This window comes from Lagopus leucura, unplaced genomic scaffold (assembly GCF_019238085.1).
Source record: "Lagopus leucura isolate 7727_CA_CO unplaced genomic scaffold, USGS_WTPT01 Super-Scaffold_100002, whole genome shotgun sequence".
Taxonomy (NCBI): domain Eukaryota; kingdom Metazoa; phylum Chordata; class Aves; order Galliformes; family Phasianidae; genus Lagopus; species Lagopus leucura.
Genome location: NW_024962263.1, coordinates 19,832,367 through 19,858,558, shown reverse-complemented (window position 1 = coordinate 19,858,558; position 26,192 = coordinate 19,832,367). Strand labels below are relative to the sequence as shown.

Here is a 26,192-nt window from a genome sequence, read left to right as displayed (position 1 = left end):
GATAGATAGATAGATAGATAGATAGATATAGATAGATAGATAGATAAAATAAAAATAAAAATGAAAAAGGAAGGTGGAAAAAAGGTGGAGGCCAAAGAAAGGGTGGGATGCAAAAAAGAGATAGGAGACCAAAAGGGGGTGGGAGATCCTGTAAAATCCACTATTGTTGGGAGGTTAAGAAAACAGTGTGAGAAAAAGTGGAGACTGAAACAACATGGGAGGATAAAAAGTGGAGAGAGAAACTATGTGAAAGACTGAGAAATAGGTAGATTTGGAGAAGAAGTGGAGTTTGAGAAGGAGTGGGAGCTCTGACAAAGTAGGAGTCTGAGAATAAGAAGCTGGAATAGGGCTTGAGGCTGAAAAGGGATGTGAGGCTGAGAAAACCATAAAAGATTAATTAAAGGGTCCAGGCTAAAAAAGGTTGAGAGAAAAAGAAGGGATGGGTAGCAGAGAAAAATGTAAAGGCTGAGAAAAAGGTTGAATGTGAAAAGGGCTGCTGAGATCAAAAGGGAGGTAGAGGCAAAGGAAAAATCAACTAAAGCAATGTAAAGTCAGAAAAAAATACACGACGAATGAGTACAGGCTGAGAAAAATTGGAGGCCCAAGAGTAGTGAGAGGCAAGAATAAAAGCTGAAAGGTAATGGGAGGCTGAAGAAAGGTGGAAGCCTAGAATAAAATGAGGCTGAAATAAGTTGGGAGGCTGAGAACAAAATATGAAGCTAAGAAAAAGTACTGAACAAAGAGGTAAAAAAAAAAAACCCACCAAGAAAATGGTGTCTAGCTCAAAAACAGCGCCAAAAAAAAAGTTGAAGCAAAAGAGGGGTAGAAGGCCAAGTATGTACAAGTATTCAAAGTATAAATATGTGTAAACATGTCAAAACTTTGGGGCAAACTGCTTTTAAAATGGTAACAACAAAATACTTCAAAAAGTACAGCTATTTAAACTTCACAAACGGCCAAAAAAATAATATTGTTTGTGCAACAGTATAGAGAGGCATAACTCCAATGAACTAGACTGAATCTTGATTGTACCACCAGCAACTCATCCACTTGTCTTGGAACAGGTGCTGCACAGGCAAACTCATATGCAAGCACAGTTTGTGAGTGAAATAAACAGAGATTTTAGTGGGAGTATAGGTATAATTGCAAATCCTTTGTAAGACTAAGCTCAAACGGAGGGAATGTCATGGATGACTAAATACAAATGAGAGCAGAGGACAGACTAAATGAGAAGTAGCTGGTTGTAAGCATTACAAGCTTTATGATACAAGAGATTATATATGATATCCAATGGTAAAAAGCGTATATTAACGTCTTTGGGAATTCATTAGCATAATTGGCAGTATTGTGTTTTTACGTGATTCATAAATAATAATTACATTTGTCTATTAGAGAACGTTATTCAAAGAATTCAAATTAAAACTATCAATCTAAAATTCCTCATTTTATGGTACAATTGAATAGAATTGAATATATTAATAAATATTTTGAAAAGCTACAAGAATTCCTGGTATTACAAGCTCACAGAATACAGATTACTTGAAATTACATGTAGACTGTGTAGGCTGAATGTCTGCATTATCAGAATTTTTCAGTGACCAAAGTTCTGTTTCTGAATTTCCAGATAATGGAATTAGACTGAATTTAAGCATTATTAAAAAACAGGGTCCAAATATGTTTAATTATAGTCAGTTTCAGAGCAAGCAACACAAAAGTTTTCATATATTTTCTCTGATAGGCCTGTAAAACATACATCTGTGTGATTTAAGGCATGTCAGACTTCCAGTCCGGAGGTGGCTTGAACCTGGTTGACTTAAAGGGCAGCTACCTAACTGCATGAAGTTATTGATGTCATGTTCATGTCTATTGAACACACACCTTATAATAGTTTATTTATGTAGATCACTAGGATTTTGGCTCATCCACAGACATTCCCTGTTGGTTTTTAGATTGATTTAGTTGTTTTAACAACATTCAAACAGAATTAAAATAGTTAGAAATAACTGGTTGTTCCAACTATCCAGTGCCTATCGAAGTAAATTTTTATAATTTGCACAAAAAAAAAAAAAAAAAAAAAAAAAACAAACATGTAGAATTCCATACAACTGAAAAGCTTAGAATGCCTGAAGCACCTTTTGTCTATACCTGGAGTTTTGTTTTGTTTTCTTTTTCTAACAAAAGGAAAAGCCTTTGAGTGCTCAGCAGGAACAGGGATGTAGGTGGTCATGAAGCTGAGCTTTTTTTTTTTTGAGTATCAATCCAAAGTGTTGGAAATTTCAGTTGTGTTCACTTCTTGGAGCAGATTCACAGAAGAAAATCTGTCAAAAAATATTCTAGAGTGGGCTTCTCATAAAATTTACAAAACAAATAGAAATGGCCATCAGCCATTTTGATGTGGCTCTGGGCAGCCTGGTCTGGTGGTTGGTGACCCTGCACATAGCAGGGAGGTTGAAACTAGGCGATCATTGTGGCTTCTCAACCCAGGCCATTCTATGATTCTATGATTCTATGATTCTATGATACGGTAATGAAATGACAGTAAAAGACAATATGGCTTTATGGTTGAAGCAGAAGTCTTGATATTGGGAATCATTCTGTTTCCTTGAGCCTTATTGAGCAGAATTCAGCACTGCCCTTCACAATTCCCATGTAAGAGATTGGGATAACACCAACATTTATCACTCAGAATTTCTGAAATTTGCTAGCTGTCTGTATTTTCAAGTATTTGAAACTGATCCTATTCCCATCACTAAGGTACTTTGATCGGACTGAGAGTAAAGCCTCTTTTGTTCTTTTCTCTTTGCAGTATCAATAACACTGTAAATAGCAATATTGGTATCAGCTGAGAATAAATTGGAGAAGAACTGGAGTGATTAATTAGAGTGACCAATTAGAAAAATAGATAGTCACAGTCTTACACCACAGTCTGTGCTTTTTAAGTTTTTGAGCTTACCTATGCATACTAGATCCATAAAACCATACAATCCATAGCAGGTTTGAAAAAGGCTGTCCTTTCTTTGCAATACTGCATAGGGGCTGAAGGCTGACCATAGAAGCCAAGTCACACTTGCTACTAAGAACAGAGATCCTAGGATTACAGCAACCATCTGCACTTTCTCAACCAGTGTTATAGTAATGCTTTGCCACTAAAAGAGAAACAAAGGTGTATAAGATAAAAATGTTATTTTCTGTGATTGTACATTCAACTCCATTTTTTTCCTGAAATCAGAAATTACTTTAAAATTTATACATATCTTCATAAAATGTTACTAATATTTTTGACACTAGCATTTTAGAGAACTTTTTTACCTATTTCACTTTAGCTAAAAGTGAAACTAATAGTTGCTTCGCCATCTCCTCCAGCATCACTACCATCACCATCTAGCTGTGAACTTCAGAAGAGTTATTAGTTTATTTCTATTTTGAATACATAGCACAAAAAAAATTAGTCTTAGGAGCGGAACTCAGCCCTTCTTATTTGTATGCTAACAAACAGAATACAAAGAAAGTTGGGAAGCCAGTCTTAGTCTGTTTTTATGTTAGTATAACAAGTTGAAAGTGACAGTTTTCCTTCCCATCCCATCCCCCTCCAAGTCCAAAGCCATTTTCCACTTTCCTGCTGCTCATCAAAGAAGCTCCTGGCTGTCGCTTGGCATGCCAAGGGAGATGAGGTTCTGTGCATAAACCAGTGATAACAATACAAAGAGACATCCATAGCTTGGTATGGAGGCAATCTGAAGACTTGGGAAGAGCCCTGAACATAGGTAACACGCAGATTTCTTTCCAGTGCACATTACCTACATCTGCCTTTCTTAGAAAGGCTGGAATGTATGTATGTAAGATACTTCAGATTTGTGATGTGACAAGATTTTAATATAAAGAATATGCTTACTGAATTTTGTCGAGATATGAATAGAAGACAAATTTTGTTAAAATAAAAGGTCACAAAAGCAAAACATAACATGCCAAGAAAAAAAAAAATCATCCTAGATTGCCCTTAATGTCTGTGGTCTTTCATAGACAATTATTTGTCTGAATTAGTTTGGCAGAATCCCCACTCTAGCACCATGATCTGCTCCAGAGATAATAGTGCCAAATCTTTAGATTGACATCATTTCTGTTCCTAATTTTGAAAATATCTGCCCACTTCCAGGGTTGCAATAAGGACCAAATGGAGAAAGATCTACTGAACCAACAGCTCTATTACTTTTTACCCATCTGGTAATAGTTTTTTCTGTTAGTTTATAAAAGCATTCTTTTTTAACAGCAGTTGGGTAGTCAGTATTGTATAATTGTAAAATGCTAGAATAATTCAGGTTGCAAGGGACTGTGGGAGGTCTGTAGTTCAACTTTCTGCTTAAAAGGGGGTCAGAGATAGGATCAGGCCAGATTGCTCAAAGCTTAAAAATCTCCACTTACGAAGACAGCTCAACTTCTCTGAGCTATCTAGCGCACTTCTTTACTGCTCTAAGGTCATAAAACTTTTTTCTTACATCCAGTTTGAACCACAATTTAAGCTCTCCCATCAAGTCTCACTGCTAGATGAGCAATGAGATCCTCTCCCCTTTTCTACCATTTCAGCTTTTCCCATTAACTTTTTTAACTGGTGCGTAATTTGCACGCCTGATCCTGCTCACCTCCTCTTGTTGCAGCCTTCTGAGTACAACAGTACAAAAAGGTAGCCATACAATTTGTGAATTTTGTATTTCAATATGCTGTTCTTTTATAATTAACTTATTAAACTCATACTAATCATTTCAATGAAATTTGGAGGTTGGATTGGAGCTATTTATATTAAATAATAAATTGTTTTTTTAATAGTAAGCCAAGTATGGATACTCATTTCCTTTGTCAGGTGTCATGGAACCATGACATCAGGGAAGGTCAGTTACTATTGATGCATGAGAGAATGGTATGAGCTTCTCATGATTCAGATATTGTACATGGGACTTAAATATCAGGGCTGAAATTCATAGAGCTCTCTTTAGACTTGGTGGGGATATGTTCAACAAAATTATTCTTCATTTCACAGCTAATGCTACACAGTGTGACCCAGCAGAAAGCTGTCAAAAATGCTGTTGGTTATATATTTCTATTTTCTTTCATTATCAGTATAAGACAGCCCCATAATGTGTTTGTTCAGAACGCGTGAAATCATAGTATGTTTACATGAGGTAAAATTTAGTTTTATGCATTAACTGTCATAAAATGTTAAACTACCAAATTCATGGAAGAAGCTAGCAATAAACTGAAAAAAAAAAAAAATGTATCACTGAAATAAACAGCTGGTCTTTCACAGTGCAATTCCTTAAGCTTAGTTCAGCTTACTTTGAGTTTTATTTTATTTTTTACTTCAATTGCTCTTAATTATTCTTCAAAACTAGCACTGAGCAGAAGGAAAAGCAGTCCAAATATTCAGGATAAGTAACACAGAGTGCAGTCTAGATATAAAGCTTACCCTTTATTCTAGCATTGCCAGACACACAATTTCTATGCCTGTTGTCTCCCATTCATAACCACACTCAACCATTTCTGCTTTTTTTTTCTTCCTTTTTTTTTTCCCCTTTCCTCATGTAAAGGTCTCACTAGGGCATCTATTGACTTACCCCAAACTTCCTTCTAGAAAATCTTCACCTTTAAAAGTCCTAAGAGACATAGATATGATCTCAGTCTCTTCCTGGCATCTTCTTAATAATGTGCTCTAGTCATTTTGTTGTTTGTGAGATCAGATGAACGGGCTGTCAAGAATGTAAGCAACAATCATCTCTCAACCTCCGTGAATTTAGTAATTCCAAAAATTCAGCATACTACTATGCTACCAACCAGGAAGGGGAGCCACTTCAATTACTGAGAAAATGCATAAGCTTTCCACAGATCATGGTTCCTAATTCCTTTGCCTTTAAAAATCAATGAGCAATTAAAACAAAAACAAACAAAAACAACAACCAAGAACTCATAAAGGGGGTTGGATGTTCTTTACTATTACTCAGCTGCTTTGAGCTTTGTGGTGTCTGTTGCCTTTCTTCTGTACAAAAGAAACTATACTCCTCCACCTTCCTGAATATGAAGGTCAGCAGTTTCTAAGCAATTTACATATTTTATCTTCCTATCAGTACAGTTTCTAAGTTAAACTAATCAGTAAGATTCCACAGTAGACAGGGGAGGAAGGGTGGTACATGTAATAGGGAAGGCACTCAAGGAGCCCAAACAGTTTTACACAAAACTAACTTCTCTCTTAGTGCAAGGCTGTCTGCTGTAGGATTACATCAACATAACAGTGACAGAGTAGATAGGTGTTAAACTCTACATGATCAGATTCAGGGCTTTGGTTACTGTGTATTTAGCTCTTTAGTGCCAATGGCAAGAAGACCTCGCATGATACTGATGTCTAACCGACCAGAAATGAAACTTTCTTCTCCCTGGCCCTCTGCCCCTAAGCAATTTTGCTTTAGAAACTTAGTCTGAGATTGCCTCTCAGAAAATATATGGCTTCATTTTTCCTTTGGCTTTTATTGTGTTTAGGTATGAATTATAAAGAGCAAGCAGATTGAACTGAGACAAGCATATTTTTCACGTAGAGAAGGTATTCTATAGTTATTGCACTATTCGTATGTAAATAAGCTCCAAAGATTTAGTTCTTTACTTAGCCATAGACAATACTAACCATTAGGCAATGAGAAGGAACTACATGGGACTGTACTGTTTGGTTACACTGCATTTTATAACAGAATTTATGAAGAGGAACGGCAGTTGTAGTCGCAATGCCTTCTACTGTCTGAAGTCTCATGCAAAGTGTAGTTACAGTGTGTGAGTGCCCACTCTGATAAATGCTTAGGGATAGAAGAATTTTTCTGTTTAAATACCAAAGACATTCAAGCCTTATTTGATTTCTTATGATCATTCACCTTATTGCATGCCCTGCTATGTGTTCTGTTCACTTCAACTTTTAGTATTAAAGTAACTGTTTATGATAAAGAGGTCACAAAAGTAATGTGATAAAAGAATCAGCAGTAAAGAAATTGCATTTAGAATTTAACAGTCTGCATTATTTAACATCTCAAATTGAAAGTATCACTGTTGGTATGTCATAATTTAAATCCATTATTTCCATAAAATTATTGCACATTTTCTTCATAAAACTTGCTTTGTAACTCTTAGTTGCTCAAGATTATAAATTATGACTTCCTAATTTGTCTTTGTCATTTGCTGACTATACATCCCCATAAACACTAAGTTCTTTTAGCTAAGTTGTAACAAATCAGAAAAGTTCTATGCAGCTTTTCTATTGTAAGCTTCTATAAAGTACATAACCATAAAAAATAAGTATTTTGATACAAACTGGCATTTTGCTTTAAAATCAAAATTAAAAGAAAACTTTAAATATTTTGTGTCTGACAAAAATAATAATTTTTCATAGATGGACTCTTCAAAAAAAAAAAAAAAATCTCCTTTAAATTTCTGTGAAATAGTATCCCGTTTGATATCGATCCCCATCATATCTGTAATGTTATGAGGTACTATGCCATACCCAGACTTCTGATTTTGATATAGCACTGCTTTTTCATCCCTTGAGAATTCCCTATACTCTCACTTCTGCTGACATTTTATTATGTTTGGCTTTGGTAATCTTTTATTTACCACTGCTCTTCCTTTCATAAATCATTTGGGAGTCTGGTACGTTTAATGAACCCTGTAGTTCTGTTTCTAACCCCAAAACCATTGTTCCCGTAAGTGCTCTATTAAGGATAAATACTGCATAATTTCATATTTTTTCAGGTAGAGACTTCCAGAAGTTGAAAGAAACATATTGCTTTGAAGGGCTAATTGCTAAAGAATAAAGTTAATGAAGAAATACGCATGTTATATACTAACATAAAAATTGATAGGCTATTCAAAGATTCATCATCTTCAATGATAAATCGATACTAACTTATCTTTTTTTTAATTGTGCCTTATAAAAGCTTGTTGATTGTCATAAAATGCATGGCAGAAAAGTGATCTTAAAAGCACTCATTGAGACTGAAATTGGACTCAAAATACTTTATATGAAAAATGTCTGCAGTGAAACTACAGATTTTCTTACATCCTTAATAAAGAACATATGAAAATTCCTCATGGCTGGCCAGAATAGATGACAGAGAGTAATCCCTCTGCATATAGTTCTACCAACTCAGGAAGACTAGCAACAGGTGATGAAACAGAAAACTTTCTCGGAGGTGTTCGAGGCCATGTGGGATGGGTCTTTGAGCAACATGGTCTATTGGCAGATGTCCTTGCCCATGGCAGGGGGGTTGGAAATAGACGATCTTTACATTCCTTCCTACCAAACCATTCTGTAAGTCTATGAAGACACACGTGGACTATTCCATGTTTGTGAAGGGTAACATTATCTTTTGAGTATGTATACCTTTACCACTTACTTAGTTTTTGACTCAGTGTTGGGTTTTTCAAGCAAGTGATCATAAACAGTGGGTTCCCTTCGCTTTTTTTTGAATTCATGTAGTAATCTAGAATTCAATGCAACTAAGGTTCTGAGTTATTATAAAAATGTGTCTAATTTTAAAATATAGTAAGGAGTAGCACAGCTGTGCACATTGGTTCATCATCAACTTTATCATGTTGGTATTAACCTAAATTAGGTATAGTACTGAACAATAATATACCAACTAGTCTGCTCTGCGACATCTAAATTCTCTGAAGATGCTTATAATCTCTGCTGAATTTTGATGTGGTAGTTTGACATGGCTGCCACCAACTATCTGCTCTGTCACTTAGAGACAGCTTATTTAGATGCCATCACAGGAATGAGTGTAGTTGATGGTAGGCTCTTGTTCTCTCTAGTCATTCTGGAATGTGTATCTATTGTAAAAGTAATTAAAATTAGCTGGTGGTGAACCAACCTTATGGTGACCTATTATAACATAGTTTGATTAACCTAAAGATGTATTAATTATATGACTTCAAAAAGATTTTTATAGAATCTTCTACTTTCTCTGGCTGTTAGAAACAGGTAGCTGTGACAGAAACAAGTCCTTAAACACAGACATTCATTATGCACAATAGGATTTGCAATCTGTTTATGAACAGAACTTAAAGAAGTAAAAAAACTCCATGATTCAGGTCCAATATATCATTTTTGAAATGTGTATTCACTGTAGTCTAAATGATCAGATAATTTTTCTAATTTTGCAGTATGCACATAACATTATCTGCATGATTTAAGATGCAGAGATATTATCAACTTATTGACCTACTTGGACAGAAAATGCATAGGATTGAGTATACGTATGTAGACATTTGAAATGCCCTTTTCACCATAGGCTTCTATTTTTACAAGGGCTTTTCTGAAAGTAATACCTCTGTATGGGAACTGCTGAATCATGGCCTGAACCTCTAATTGATCACCTGAGGCGAGCAACGAGTGAGCCATGGAAGTACAGGTGAAGACAATTCAGCTGTGCTGCCAGAAGGGGTGGAGCCTGGCTCACCTCTCCTAGACCCATTTAAGAGCTGACTGCCAATAGGGAAGGATCTCTTCTGGAGATCCATCCTCAGGAGTTTTATAGCAAGCCTAGGATGTGGGTAAGCTATCTATCTATTCTCTTTTTGCTATTATAATCTGCTTTGTCAAACTCTCTTGTTTAGTTCATAATTATAGCACTTTTATATTCACTGAATATACAGCCTCCTGTTTTTTTATACTGGCCTACAATGTCAGAGGCAGATGCTGGTAGTATGGCATAAGAGGTTGAACCTTCCCACCAATAATGCATTCCATGTTGTTGCTGTGTGACAGAACGGCTTGTGATATGGAAGTGCTTATCAAGTTATCAAGCAATGGAAGGCTTTTAGGTCAAGAATACAGATAATTCAACTTGCATGCAACTTCTTGGTCTGCTTAGAGAACGGTACTCATACTTTGGACGTTCTGAAAGCATAACATTCACTGGGGAGGCCTATTCCATCTATGCAGCCCGCAAGGAATTTAGCTGATAGTTCCTGGAAGTGTTGGCTTATTGCATGTGCCTGGCAGAGTAGACCATCTGCACTTGCATTGGATGCGTCATGGATTTTTGAGTGACCAGAAGCCTAGAAATCCTGGAAATCTAGTTCGCTTTGGATACGAAATAACAGTATTAAAAAAACTCTGGAGATGTATTTTCTTTCTCTTAGGAGAAAAGAACTAATTGCAAATTTTAGCTAGTATGGTTGAGTAGGTTTAAAAGGAGAAAAATAAGCTGACCATAAGGATAAGATCATGTAATTCCTTAAGATATTAGTACACTCATCAAAAGTCTTGAAAAAACTGTTCAGCAGGGAGGGAACAAGCCTCACCTGCAGAATGCCCTGACCACCTATCAGTGTAAAGAGGGATCATCTGTTCTTGACTGTTTTTGCTTGTGCCTTCTTGTCTGTGTTGAAGTGTTCAACTATTAATTCCAGTTCATTTACTGAAACTCATGTTTCATCTGCTAACTGGACTTTCCAAGAGTGTTAGCTCCTATTTCTCTGTCTTCTTGACAATGTGAATAATTAAATATTTTTTACAAGATGAAAGATAAAGGGTTTAACCTGAAAATATTCTACATCCTAATGGTTGATGCATTTCCTTTTGCAAGGCCTTCATTCAAACCCATTCTTCACCTGAGTTAAAGCAAGATTTTAAACTTCCACCTTGTAAGATGCTATTTTAATGGCTGATATTGACACATTGTTCAGAATATGCAATGACTTTTCAAAGTCATTTACTGGAATACTTCCAATTCATATATACCAGACACACAAGTTTGCTGAACCAAAGAGAAAGCAACTTAATTGATTCCTGTACTCATATCACCTCTAAGATTGAGTAGGGACGTGACTTTAATACTGCAAAAAGCATGAAAACCTATTTCTGACACTGGTCTACCTCAGCTGTACTGAATGCTGATGAAGAGGCTATGGTCTTTCCTGAAAAAGAATGATAAAAATGATGTGAAGGTGGAAGAAATGCTTTACAATTCTAGGGAATTGTAGGGAATTCTAGAGTTCAGAGTTTTGAGTTTGCTGGAAAATGACTGCAAGGAATTTTTTATATCATATCAGTACTTTAAGAGTTAAAATGCTAAGTATTAATATATTTTTCCAATCTAGGCCTAACACACAATTATGTTAACCGTAGAGATAGAGACAAAAAAATGTAGGTGTACAAACAAATTTGACTGGATAAGCATGATCAAGAACTTGTTAAGTATCATCGTGTTTCAAGTATGCAGAGTTTTAGTGCTTTCCACCATCTTCATCTTGTTTGTTCAAGTCCGTAAGACAAGAAATCAAGTAACACATCTTCATCTGTTGTCACTGGATTCTTTTACATCCTGAAGAAGCTACATACACAGCTGAGAATTGGGCTCTTTTCAATAATTTTGGCACAAACCAGCTCTTTAGCATCTGTTAGGTACAGAATTTGAAGGACGTTCACTCTCCAGTCTTCTGCCTTTCGTTCTATGGCAACTACGTGTGTCAGTAGTGAAAAGTACCTCATAAGAAAACATCTGACTGTAAGTATTGGGCTCAGGCCGTTTGGCCTTTCAGTCATAACCAAGAGTAATTCATAGAATTGTATCAACATTTTCATGTGACCCTAGGAAAACCTTTGAGGGAAGACTATGTTTCTTTGTGATATATAAAATAAGGGCACTTCAGATTTTGAGGGCAAGGTGTAAAATAAATAAATAAATAAATAAATAAAAATAAATTAAAAAAAAAAAAAATGCTTAGTTCAGAGTTAAGGTTGTTGCCTCACCTAATCCCTAAGCAAGATGTATATATGTTGGGTAATGGTTAAAAAGTAGGACAATAGATATGGCAGTGTAATATCAACCACTATGTAATCACGGAGAAGGCAATCCTAGGTTCTGGCCTGCACAAAATCTGGCAGAACCTGCTCTAAAGTTCAATTAGAGATTAATGTACTAGATTGACAAATCAATTAGATTGACTGTGTAATCAATTACATTTGCAATAAATCTTCACTTGAAGACAACAGTCATAATTAGATGACTTCAGACTACGCAAATTAATATAGTGAGCAGCATATTGCTTGAAAATTTGGCCAAATAGAAAAATTCATTTATTATGCTTCCTTTTGTTTTAATTATTATACATTACACACAATATCTAAAACATGATATAAAAAGATGCACAATGCATCAATGATTATACCTATTAGTATGATGTATGCATTTTACAGTTTCTAGCAGCAATAATTATTATTATCAATTCTAATTTAATAAGCATTAATATTTTAAAAATCAATTGTCTTAGTAAGTTTTTTAGGTATTACTACATAATCATGGCCTCAAGCTGGTAGGTACTATTGTTTGAATTAGCAATCAGTTTTTTCTAATAGTTTGGGCTGGCCACTGGAAATACACAGCTTTCTTGCTTACTGTGCATCAACATTCATAACACTACAAGAAGCAATGGTCATAATAATAAAACTGTTATATCCAATTCATACTGCTGTGCTTGGTAGCCTTTAAACTATAAATTGCTCTTGGTCTAACAGTGGTTATATGACTCATACATAACCTATGTACATCCCTTCCAGTATAACTAAATACATACATAAAAATACCCTTGTTTTATCTCAAATCAAGATGTACCTAAGGGAAAGAACGGTATGTAACAAGCTATACACAAAGAAAATACTTGTATCAACGAATTACTGTGTAGTTAGTTAGAACTACTGCAAACTATTTTTCAAGTATGTGTCGGTATGTATTTTGGTTGTCTCTCTAGACAGCAGTCCCCTCTTTAAATTCAATAATCATATATGACAGAGGTGTTGGTTTTCTTTTCACATCAGCTGCTCTACCTTAAAATCAGCTGTATTGCATGAGTCCTTAACAATATTAACAATAGGACTTGATGTTTGTTTAGGTTGCTCTTTGAGAAATACTCCAGTGATCCTATAGGAAGTCCTTAGACAACTTGAAAATTTGAAATGTCCTGAGACACTTCAAAAAATTTTCTACTTAGAATGCTCTTGTTCGCCTCTCTGGAACAGACAGAAACAGGTAAGCAGATCTTCAAAAGTCCCTTGATATCCAAAGTTTGTAAGCAGCTCATATCTTCAAACACTGATAAAGAAAGCATGCCAGATAGAAATCTGGCATTGCCCTGGTCAGGAACTTCAGTTGAAGTTATTTTATGGCATGGGTGATAGCCATAGGAAACCATAAAATCTAAATGAAAAATTCAGTCAACGAAACCACAAGTTTATCAATAACAATATAGATCCTTATCAATAACAATATAGATTCCTTTCCACTACTGCTTCTTTCATAAGAACAAAACTCACAAGTCTCTCAGAAACATCACGACTGTAAACTAAGAAAGTGCAGAGCACCTAAAAGTGATAAATGAAGACAGAGCTAAAGGAACACACATCATATGCATTGTGAAACAGTTAGTATAAGATCTTATGGCTCAAAGAATGAAAGAGATAACTGGCTCAGACATCTAGTACGGGGAGAAGCTAATATTCTTCAAGGAGGTTTGCCCAGTCATGCAGATTTGGTTGACTGTTACTAACTTATCTACCATGCAGTTCTGAAGTGGAGAATGTTGGCTGTGGCCTAATATCACAAATGTATGAAAAAAGATCAGGAAAATAGAATAATAGAATCACAGAATTGCTCAGGTTGGGAAAGCCCTTAAAGATCATCAAGTCCAACTGCAACCTAACCATACTACCCTAAATGGACACAATTCTGATGCTGACACCAGACATCTCTTGTTGTGCTCTGCTGAAGAGGACCAATTCTGCAATGCTAGCCTTAGCACAGAAAAGATTCCAAGAAAAGGTCATGGGAAAAGGAATTAATCATTTCTCTAGAAGGGGAACTGGAAATGATTAAGCAGCCCTAACACCACAAGGTAAAGGTTGTTGTGTTTTTTGTGACTATGAAAACAAGCCTTGGAAAGCTTCTAATGGAGGAGTAGCTTTTAGAATGCTTACTCATGGCCCAGCCTCTCAGCTAAGATGCCAACTGAGTCCAATGGTAGAATTCTCCAGTAGGCAGTCAAGCAGCTGCCACTAGGGGACTCTTAACGCCCCCAGAGATGTTGAATGCCACAGACAGACCATGCAGTACGATCAAGCATAGCACATACATATTTTTTCAGAAAGTGTTTTGATTTATTCATGAAAAGAAACATGAGAGTTGCAGATTAATTACTCTTTTAGAACAATGCAAATTACCAGGTGAATTTGAGCTTGTAAGCTATTTAACTTTCTAAAGTCGTTTTCCTTTTCATATCATGAAATGTATTCTATAATGCCCTCCTCCCTGAAAGAAAATGTTATTAGACTTTTGATTACTGGAAAGAAAAAAGACAGTTTAACTTCTGCTAAATGAGATTTCTATCCCAAGAGTCTTTCTGACTTCTTTTATAAACTTGGAAAGGTGGTGATCAGTGCAGTTACTGAGGGGAGTAGAGAGTGACAAGTTCAGTGTCATAACCAAGGTTCACAGGCCTTGGGATTCGTAAGTCAGAGGCAACTGTGGTTCATCTGTGGTTAGTCTGGTCAATTCATGAATGAAGTTAGGAGAAGATTAAAAGGTAGGAGAGGGTGACACTGAGACAAAGGCATGGCATAACATTCACACTTTAGATGTGCTAATTCAAGTTCAGAGACATAGCACCGTGGAAATGCTAGATGAGTTTTAAGTGAACAGAATTGGTGCCTGTACTTCTGAACCCAAACAAGGAAGAAAGGAACCTTCTCAAGATTATCGTGAGGAGCTAATGCATGACAGTTCTGCAATAAAGACAAAGATTCCCTTATGTCATGTTGTAAACAGCAAGGCATCCGAAAGTAACTGCATCTATTCAGAAATAATCTAGGCTAGGAGGCTGAAGTTCTTAGATCTTATAGGTCCTAATTGCCATGGCTAGATTTATGACATTCATAACAAGATCTACAAAAGTATGAAGACAATAGCCAGTGGATAGATGAGTTTTTGAAACCGCCATAGCCATAAACTCTTCTAGTGAATCCACAAATCTCTGAACACATTCAAGTACCTGGTAACTGTATCAACTCTTACTAATGAAAAATCTCTGAAGCAGGCATCCTTTCTATCTAGTATACATATTTCTGTATCTTTTAACCAAAGCTATAGAAAGAATAAACTTTTGAAATTTATAAGCATTTGATGCTCCCTTGCCATATAATGAATGAAGATCTTCCCCTCAATTTTGACAGACATCAGATGCATCAGTAATTAATCAAATTACTATTTGGTGCAAGTTTTCAGAAAGCAGTGAGATGATATGCAATACTCTGTGACACTTGAAGAAAAAAGACTCTCTTTATTAAATCTTATGAGGATTTAAAGTCATCATTGTATATTTCAGTACGAGCAAAGTGTCCTCTTTGGAAGATGATATTAAATGATTGGAGTTTCAAATAACTCTTGAGGCCTCTGAAAAAAGAGGTTCTGTGGAGAACAATGTTGCAAGTGTAGGAAAAGACTGCATATATAGGACTCCTATATTCTATTAATGTTATTCTGACAAGATACAGTGAACAACTGTGTTATGCTGATTCCTTCAAGCAAAATATGTCAGATTGCTCTCCTCCTATGAAACAGCAGCCCTGAAATTGAGATGCTGAATCTTGTCATCCACAAAGGAACACAACATGCTGGAAGTAACCACAAGGTATAGTAGATTGTAAATTGCAGACTGCTCAGATAATGGCCATTAGAGATATATAAAATGTCCCAAAAAGAAGTAGACTCTCCCTGACCGTTCTTCCCTAGTGAGCAGAAGAAACTTCCCTAGCATTAAAGAAGAGAAGGCGTATGGAAGTGTACTCTCATTTTCTCAGAATACAGTTTCCTGGATAACAATGTTATGGCATTTATCTTCTTCAAGATCTTTGTCGTGCTCAGAGGACTCTTCTTCCAGTGTTAGCATAGTTGCTAAATATGCATGAAGCTAGCAAGCATGTTATCTTGATGGTGAAGGTCATGACTGTCTGAAACAATTAAGGAATTACTTTTGGAATTGTATTTGTTGTTTGGGCATTAAAGACCAGGGGAAAAAAAAAAAAAAAAAAAAAAAAAAAACCTTAATTTAGGATATGGCCTTCTTCCAATACTTTAGTTTGTGTGGGTATCAGTATGGTATCCCAGTGCTGGGAATACCAGTGCTCATCACAGAAATGGCAAAGTTTAATACTGCCCTAGAGGGAAAACACTGCCATAAAAATATCTAAAAATATAGAAAGGGGAAAAAAGGCTATTAAGTGGAAAGAAAACTGTGTAGCTAAAACTCCAAGACTCATTCTCCACTGGCCTCATTGAAATGTAAACAAACGTGACTTGGAGAAGAAATACAAAAATGGAAATAAAGAGGAAAGATGAAATAAATTAAACAACAAAAAGCAAAGAACCCTATGGGAAAAGAATCATGCAGGAAAAACAATGCAGAGAGAGTGCTCTGACTCAGACAAGTACTTCAGAAGAACTGAGGTCAAATGGTTCTTTCACTGTTGCACTATTGGCATGAAAAGAGATGGACTGTCTTCTGTACATTCTGCACAAATAACAAGAGTCTCCAGTCCAAATACCAAACACTAGATTTGAATCTGCATGTGGGACAAAAAATCATAAAACATGTGAGTGCAATAGTCTGAAAAGCTATCTCACCAACTGAATAAGAAAGCAGTTAGCAATACCACTGCTTATTTACATAAAGCTTTGAAGACTTCATTGGAAACTGACAAAATTCAAAATCAAGAAAAATTAAAAGGAAGTTTTAAAATGAAGTCAACAAAGCCAAATTCCTTCAACATATTTTTGTTGTGGAAAAAACTACAGTAGCATTTCACAGGTGACACAGAACAAATGGTAGAGAAGCAAGGAGATTTTGACAATGTTTGGTGCCCAGGCTACTTATGCTGCCAAGCAAGCATGAGCAAAAGAATCATAAACGAAGTACAAAAGCAGTACACTATCATTTATTAACAAGTTTATCTATTAAGAGGTAGAAGAAGCCTGCTGGGGGAAAAAATAATAATAATAATAATTGGTTGTAACATTCTTTCACTAAGCCCTGGTGATGGGAATTAAAGAAATGAATGATCGGGATTCTGGACTAGAGAAAAAGAAACTTGTATTTGGAAAGCTTATATACCTCTCACTGCTAAATAAATTTCATTGATGTTAGGCTAGAATATCAAGCTCTTTGGGAAATATCCAATCAATTAGGAATAATTAAGAAAAAAAGACAAAAAACAGTAACTCAAAGAAATTGAGTTGTTTTGAGTTGACTAGCAAGTCTCACACCTTATCTTAGGCCTTCTCTTTACCTAGATACCCTAATTTAAAATTTAAGCATTTAAAATGCCAGAAGCTATGTTTATGTGGTTAATTGGATTCCCATCCTTGCTATCCTTAAAATTTGTTAAGTATTTTTCTAAGTGAGATGTGTAATTTATGCTTATACTTGCAGTAGTGACTTTTATTCAAGATTCTTTCATGACTAACGCTAGCCATTTTCCCCCATGAAAATTTTAGTTATGAAAGAATCCACTATTTTTCCTTAAAGTAGTTAACTCACTCCATAATACACCAAGATAACAACACTCTTTAAGTATACATATATATATTATCACTGGATCAGGTTGACATCAGCAATTAGTGTTTTATATTTTCAAGCACAGTTTGCAGTCTGCATAATGTTAATTGCTCTTCCACACTATGCAAGCATTCAAAGAATACAACAAGAAATCAATTGGTTTTTCTTATGAGCAATATAAAGTAAAAGAATAACATAGAAGGGGAACATCCTCACACCTTAATACTATCCTGTTGTTGGTGCTGGGTTTTTTTTGTTTTTGTTTCTGCTTTTTTTCCGAATGCTCTACTTATTTCGTGTATGTATTCAATTATTTTAATGCACAGTTCAAAATAATGACCGATCTGGCAAGAACACAAGTGAGCTAGCTATGGTAAGTTTAAAATCATTATCTACATATTAGTACAAAATTGTTCTCTGTGCTATAATTAAAAATTGTTTGCGTAACCTATTTTTTACTGCAAATCCTCTATCTTAAATAAACAGACATAAGCACCAGAGTGGCTTGTCTATCTCCCTGCATGCCGTAGCTGATGTTCCGACAAGAATGACAGATGTCCTATCAGCTAAGATGCCAAATTTGACCAAATGTTCCATATAGCAAAGTATGAGCACATAGAGAATCAGGAAAGATAATCACAAGAGTTTGCTGGTGACACTACAACCATTCTAGCAATATCCCAAGTATTGAGTACACCTTTTGGATTACCACTTCAATTTTCAGCTTTTCCAACCATCAAGTAAGCATATTTTTTTCACCATATACCTCTAAAATCCTGTCTAGATAGGAATATGCAACTTTCTGAGCTGAATTATAGTTTTCAAACATATGATTTTCCATTTTTAATGATTCTCACCTAAATCTACCCTCTTCTTTACTTTCAGCTCTCTCATAGAACTCTCTAGTACGAAATCAACTTCCTTCCCTTCCACCAAACTTCTATTGTCTATTCTCTTAAAAACATTCAGTTTCAGCCTCTCCTTTCATCTTCAGTGTTGTTTTTACAATTTCCCATGTTCCTTCCTGATGGCTTCAGCTCCTATGCTGATTGTCACTCTGACCTCTTAGATGAGTATCATCTCTCTTCATTGGGCTTACAAATAAGGCTCGGTGTTCACAGTAAACAAACAGCCATTCCTTGTTTAGAATAGCTTGTCTCCTAGGTCTACATCCAGTGTTTGTTATCAATTCTTCTTTATTCTTACCAAATCATTACTGTGATATTACCGTGACAGAATTAGTCCATTTGCTTACATTTTGTTCTCTGTTATATTATGACTTTCAGATCACTGCTACTGATGTTCAGCAGTTTCCACAAGTCACTGGAACTGCTCAGCTTGTATTAAGTCAAAAGTTTCACCTACTCTAGTAGCTTCTCCCTAGAAGTGGTTGCAAGTAGGTGCTTAGGAAAACAAGGAGCTTGAAATATACAACTACTTTGTCTAAGCTGAATGACCAATCTTTTTTGTTTCAGATTGCTCTCCCCTTTCAAAACTAATGTATGTGGTATATATGGATCTCAAAATTTTCACGTTCCAGCCTTTCTCCAACCTATGAATCTGTTCTGTAACCCAGTTAATATCTTTTTAAATATCTATTTGGGTCTTCCTGTTCACAATGTTTCTATGGCACTTTCTATACTACATATATAATACTATATTTAAAAATTTAATTTCTCATCATCATTTTCATCTTAGGTCTCAATTACTGTAACGCAGCTTTTAAGCTCTTGACAAATGTAATTTTCTCAGCAAATATGAGACTGCTTGAAACACAATTTTATAAGCCCTCTACTTTGACCATGTTACTGCCCTTCTGTCACCCCCGTACAGGTTCTTCTCTTCTCCATCACACCAAATAAAAAAAGATTTGATTGTTAAGATGTACTTTCAGGCTTTTACTGATGTATTAATTACCTTCTAATGATTACTCAGACACTGAGTCTCACCTCTGTTTAGTTCGTAATACCTATCTCAGCCAAGTATTTTTTTCTAACATCCCTTCCTTGCTGCTTTCACATTCAAAAGGTGCCTGCAAACCCTATTTTCTTCTCGGGAATCCTCTTAAGACTTGTCATCCCCTTTGAGATGCCAAAAACACAACAAAATTTAAAAGCGGTTACTGTTTAGAGACTACGGCTTATTTCACAAGTTTTATATATCCACACAGATTTTTTCTTTTTCTCTTAATTGAACTGCTTTGTAAATAGTCCAAGATACAGTGAATAACACCACGTATCCTCTTGGATCTTCATTATAGGCAATGTAATAGCACTAATACTAGATTATTGTTAGAACATGGTATGGTTTAAAAAGCACAAATGGAGATTTGAGCCTTCACCCTTTCCCTTTCTTAGTTATGGCTTACAAAAAACAAATGCTTTGATACAGCTGAGCACAGTCATTAGAGATAACTTTTATTACACATTTACTGTATTTACTACACTGGCCTCGAAATTTAAATATCTAAAGAACTTAATAATTTCTGCATTTTTTAATATAAAGCACACACATATACCTACATTCTGCTACACAATCCTTCATCTAATTAATCTGATAATTCAGATTAAGTGAGAACTATTCACAACAACAAAATTTGAAAAATTCAGCCTATAATTCATTGAAACTATTGAACATCATAATTTTTATGTTGAATATCTTAGACATTAATAATCACATTATAAGCCTCTAAGAACCACGGAACTCATACGTCATATTCCACCTCAAGTAATTACATACTTGCTTAAATAACAGTGACTACCACCCTCGATTTTTTTGGTCTGTATTCAAAAATCAGACCTAACAATTAAGAATTTACTTTTTTAAAATAACTGATTGTTTTACTGCTTTCAGAAAAGAGGTGATGAAATGCCGTGCAATTAGCTTTTAAATTATCAAACCAATTTGCTGTACCAATTTTGGAACAAGTCCAGTTCATCTGAAGTACCAGAACATAATATGTTAATGAACACAAATGCAGAGTATATTAAATACCTCACACAGTTGTAACTTTATGACAGACTACAGTAACAGTCTACAAGAATCCCATTCTCTAAATATATTTATTGCTAACTTTTATAGAGGGGATGTTTTTAGCACCAAAGCACATTTTCCTAATCTTTGTGTGACTGTGTTCCACTTTTAAATATTATTTCTGAATCATACAAAGGAATTAATGTTCTGCAGATATATACACATTTAACTGCAAACCTTGTGAACTAATTTAATAACAGCTTAATAATTATGCAGCTCTAAAAAATAAAGCAATGTTTATATTTTGTTTAGGAAGGAAATCCTTTCAAATTGTAAGGCCTAACAAACCAATATCAACATTATTTCCACTAGTACTTTCTTTCCACTCATTAATCTATAATGTAATTCTAAGTGATTAAATTTTCAAGTCAGACTCTTGAAGTTTCTCCTTTCTTTTTATCTCAAAAAACATCCAAAATTCCCTGCCTAAGCTACTATTTGTTCCATCTCCTTTTATAATTCTGGGTATTTTTTTGCTACTGATTTCTTAATATAACCTTCCCTATTACTGGATCAAATTTCTCTTTGCTATAAGAATTAAGACCAGCAACATGAACATGTGCATTCATTAAAGGATTACTCCAAGGTTGAATATGTTTCTTTGATATGATGCTGAGAAGAATGCTGAAAAAAGGGATCAAACTGCATTTCTCTGTGAAATGTCATATCAGATGTCACCAATTTGTTTATGCACTCATCTTCCACTCTAAGCCCATTGGTTAATTTAATTTTTTGTTTGTTTAAGACCTAGTCCTGTATGAAAATTCTGTGTGCTTCCACTATTGGCTTCTTAAAATGGAATTAAGTAACAGTCGCTGAAATATACAAAGTGGTGCTGAAAAAAATCTATGGAAATAGTCACTTAGCACAGCAAATTCTTTTCCTTGAAAGTACTGCCTCCAAAGAGGTCCCTTAGGGATTACCTTCCCTGCCATGAAGCAACAGAAACCATGGAAAATGTTAGATTTTAAGTGGAATATTCACAAATATTCCAATATTCTGTATGAAAACATAGAAAATTTATTTACTTTGTAAGCATTGTGACATTCCATAAATAACTGAGATAAAAGTAAACCTGAGGACCTGGTGTAAATTTGCATAGACAATTTAGTTGAGGAAAAGTTACTTTGGTAGATAACACTTTTGTCTCTTTGAAAGATCAGTTTTCACAGATGTAATCCATAAAAGACTGGTAGAGACAATTCTGAGGCATGGACTGAAGCATACTGGCAGCTGTAGAGACAGTGAACAAATCCTATGCAAATATTGTATCTAACGTAATGCTTGCTTCAGAACTTCTGACTGCATTCACTACTTCAATGAAGATGTTGTAAACTATTTCTGTATTGAAGTGGTCTAACTCTGACCTTTAGGTTTTTATAAAACCTGACCTAAAAGTTACCTTAAAAAGGACTTTAGTGTAGTTAAGCAAATGATCCAGAACCTGTCCAAAAGCTTAAACAAGGGCAGATATTAAAAATGTCATAGTCAATAATATAGAAGAGAGGTGAGGGCACATTAAGATTGATTGCCCTTAACAAAATACACAGATGTCCCTCTGAAGAGTTATAAAACCTTTTGAGTTTCAGGAATCTGATCCTAGGAATGCAACAGGAATTGTGATTTGAGTATGCAGCTCCATGAAATCTTTTTGTGCCCTGTCTTGTCAAGAATAATGAAAAAAATAAGTCATTGCTATAAAAAAGAAAAACAGCATCAAGAACAAGTCAGGTATTCTTACAAGCTATAAAAAAAAGATACCTGAATCTAGTTCCCTGCTCCGAAAAAAATAAATAAAATCTGCTATAACTGATGAAAAGAATGACATTATCTTTTTGCTCTTCAGGTTGTTTCTATTCTCTTGTAGCTTGGCCAAATGTTGCTGTTATCCACTGAAACTCTCTTCTTCTGTTTTGCACAGGTCCGAAAACATTTCATATATACCCTGGTATCTCACTTGGCCTCTGCCTCTGTTCCAGAGCCCCTTGTAAGTTATGTTATATCTGCAGATACTAAGGCTACCTTTGGGGATCTCAAATTGTACCAGTTGCCAGCTTGCAGGAAACTGCTCCATGCCCTCGCCGTTAACGTGCTGTTTCCAGGGACTATCACTGCAAACAGTTTATAACAATATAAATCTTGCTAGGAAAAAGGATACAATTGCTGTGAATATACAGGAAATAAAGATTTTTAACAGATTTTAAAAAGCCAATAGGATCAAACAGAATATCATGCTGAGCTGCCAAACTAACAAGTCGATGTAGAAGCAAAATCTACTACCTTCAATTTCTGAAGGCTTTTACAAATACACGACTTTTTTTTTTTTTTTTTTTTACATTATCTAGGTTCTATTCAGAAAAGCTTATAAAAAATTCCTTTTGTGGGTTCATTAAGGAAAGCCTTGAAGTCACAAGTGGCTCTGAAAGAATTTGTACTTAGTATGAACTGCTGTACACAAATTTTCCAGATATCCTACATCCACAAATGCTTATCACTGACACAAAACTGCTGTTACCATGCAAGTATGCCTTTTCTACAAAGGTCCTCTCAAACTCATAAATTACCCAAGTGCTTTGGCCCTCAGGAACTCATAAGATCAAAATTAAAAAAAAAAAAATTAAAAAAAGATAGAAGTAGCTTACTAAATGTGTTCCTCAGATATATGAAATTCAATTTCTAGGGTGGAATTTAAAGTCTCTAAAGAATTCTGATATGCAAAGTGGAGTTAAGACTTCCCAACAGATCTCCCAAAGCTTTGAATTGTCCCTTCCCTCTCCCTGAACATGCTACCACTGTAACATTTCAACTTCCAGCTGCATGTTGCATTGCTGATGCAGGTATCTGTGAAAAAACATTATGGCACATTTCAGTTTCTGAATCAGCCATTGGTGGACAAATCTTAAAGACCATCCTTCTATTCTGGACTGTGCTAGGACTGAAAAGTCAACTTGTTTTACTTTTTTGGACCTCAAACTAGAAGAACGACTGAAATTAACTTCTGACTGAGTCTTTGCCAAAATATGAAATATTTTTAAAGTTTAGAAAGACAAGCAGGGAAGTCCAATTTTTTCTGCTGTGTCTCAACATGACTTATCTAATTACAGGATTTAGCAACCTCTCAGGACCAATTATCTGGCAAGACAAAAGCTACAACATACCAGAATCAAACGACCGCAAGTTTTTGTATACAACTGCTCTTAAAACCTAACCTCAAGTGGGTGTGCTGGTGCTAAACGGTGAAGCATATAGACTCTCTCCAAAATTTTTTCAAAACATTTAAAATAAAAGCACTATTTTGTTTTTCAAAAATTACTGGAAATGCATATTTTTGAAAACTAACAAAAATTACCTGGCAAGGCTTCTTCATTTTAATTGCTATAACATGGTATCTGTAACAGCAGAGTTCACAGGTCCATGACCCTCTTTCACTAATCCACTTTAACAGGCAAAGTTGATGTGTGTATCGTACTGACCCGTCACAGCGGCAAGGATTTAACAATTCACCCTGAAAAGGCAACACAAAAGCATGAATTGTACAGAAATATTTTGTGCATGTGTGTATTCAATACAAAAGCATTTACACCTCTGTGATTATGAATCGGCTCCAATTTCAATTCACAAAATAATAAGCACTATTCTTGACCATGGTAATCCTCAACAGATAACCCGTCTTAAAAAGATGTAAGTGCTACAGAGCAAGGTAACTATCTATGCATGCATGTGAATCTATGTGAAAAAAAAAAAAGATTACTGTGCATCAGGCAACAGTAGCGTACCTCAGATAAGTACCTCCCAGTGAGGTGGTGGAGTCACTGCCTCCGTAGGTGTTCAAGAAATGTGTGGATACAGCACTGAGGGACATGACTTGGTGGGCATGGTGGTGATGGGTTGACAGTTGGGCTAGATGACCTTAGTGATCTTTGCAGACTTAATGATTCTATGATTCTATGACATGGTACCAAAAGTGGCTTAATGTATTCCCCCAGTCATTGCTAGGAAAGAAACTGATGTCATCACAGGGAATCGTGTTCCTCGAGTGGGGTTTTATATTGATCAGAGAAGCCAGCTATCAGGCAGAAGTAATCTAACTAAACACTTCCCTCACAGCTCATATATTTCAGCATTTTACAAATTGGCTATTTGCTTATTTCCTTAGAAGGATTCTTTCAGCTAAACTAAAAGACCAGGTAGAAACTGCTAGTTGCAGACCCTCTGCTGTAACGTAATGACCGTGAAGACACTTGGACGCCTTTTTAGCGTTATCTGCAAACAAACACTCTAATTTTAAAGGACAATAGGAACCAGAGAAATTTCTATACTTAAAGTCTCTGAGGGGAGAGACAGCGAACGTGATGACCAGAGGACAAGCGGCGCATAAGCTGATCACGGCAAACCGCTGCTCCCCGCCCTGCCCCGAGCTTTCGGCACGGCGCGCCGCTCTGCAGCCGCCGCTGGCGGACCCAATGGGCAGCGCTGCCGGCGGGCGGCACCGGGCGGCGGGCGGAAGGCGCCGGGCGCTGTCCGCGGTGCTGATCGGGGCTCGCTCCGCGAGGTGCCGCCTCACCTGCTCGGGGCCCTGGAAGCAGATCTTGCAGATGGGGCCGGCCCCGCCGGGGTGGCTGCCGCTGCCGCTCTCGCTGCTACACACCGAACGGGTCTCGGGCTCCTCGTCGGCCGCCGCCCCCGCCTCGCCGCCGGAGCCGCCGCTCTCCCCCTCCACCGAGGGATCCCCGCTCGCCTGTCCCGCGACGGCCGGCAGCTCCAGCGGGACGCCGGGCTCCCGCTGCGGCTCCCCGGCGTGCGGAACGCCGCTCATGTCCGGGGCAGCGCGCACCCGCGGCGGGGAGAGCCGAGCGCGGCGCGGCCGCCCTGCGGGCTGCGAGCGGCCGAGAAGGTGACCCGGCGCTGCCGCCTCCCTCCCTTCCTCCTTCACCGCGCCCTGGCGGCCGGGTCCGGAGCCGCCCCGGCGGCGTGCGCGTGTGTGTGCGTTGCGGTTTGCGAGGCCGGCGGGGCGGGGCGGGAGGAGGTGCCGAGCGCGAGCGGGGACCGGTACCCGGCGGGAGCCCCGCAGCTGTGGGGCGGGAGTCTGTGAAAACCGCCGGGGCAGCCCGGCGATCTGGGGGAGTTGGGGTGTGCTACTGAGAGGCTGAGGGAGCTGGCGAACATTCAACAGGTGTTCCCAGGGGCAGAGCAGTGGCTTACCGAGTCTCCTGTGGCTGGCTTATTATTTTTTCTTCTTCTTTTTTCCTTTAAAAAATGCATTACATCACCTCGTTCTCAAAATTAAATCTGCAAAAAGCATCACGACCGTCTCAAAAAAAAAAAAAAAAAAAAAAAAAGCCCACAAAACAACACAGCATGCCAGCTAAAAGTTCCTCAGACTTTGGCTAGGGACCATATGTGTGAATTTCAGCATCTAATCTAACACCAGTGCACATTTCACCTCGTGAAAAATGACAGCAACTGCCTGCATGGGGGAAGGAGAAAATGCAGAAGACAATTGTGAAGCCACACGCTCCTGT

The 26,192-nt window shown here is 36.8% G+C and overlaps 1 protein-coding gene across 1 annotated transcript in view; it reads right to left on the bottom strand.

Annotated features, from left to right (window-relative positions):
• Positions 1–25,486, bottom strand: part of MARCHF11 (membrane associated ring-CH-type finger 11) — a 29,726-nt gene extending 4,240 nt beyond the window's left edge. Inside the window, exons 1-3 of the mRNA XM_042868883.1 lie at positions 25,235–25,486; positions 24,020–24,175; positions 2,954–3,146 (exon numbers count right to left, since the gene is read on the bottom strand). Of these exons, the coding sequence (XP_042724817.1) occupies positions 2,954–3,146; positions 24,020–24,175; positions 25,235–25,486 (601 nt within the window). The remainder of the gene's footprint in view (positions 1–2,953; positions 3,147–24,019; positions 24,176–25,234) is intronic.
• Between the last annotated feature and the right edge of the window lie 706 nt (positions 25,487–26,192).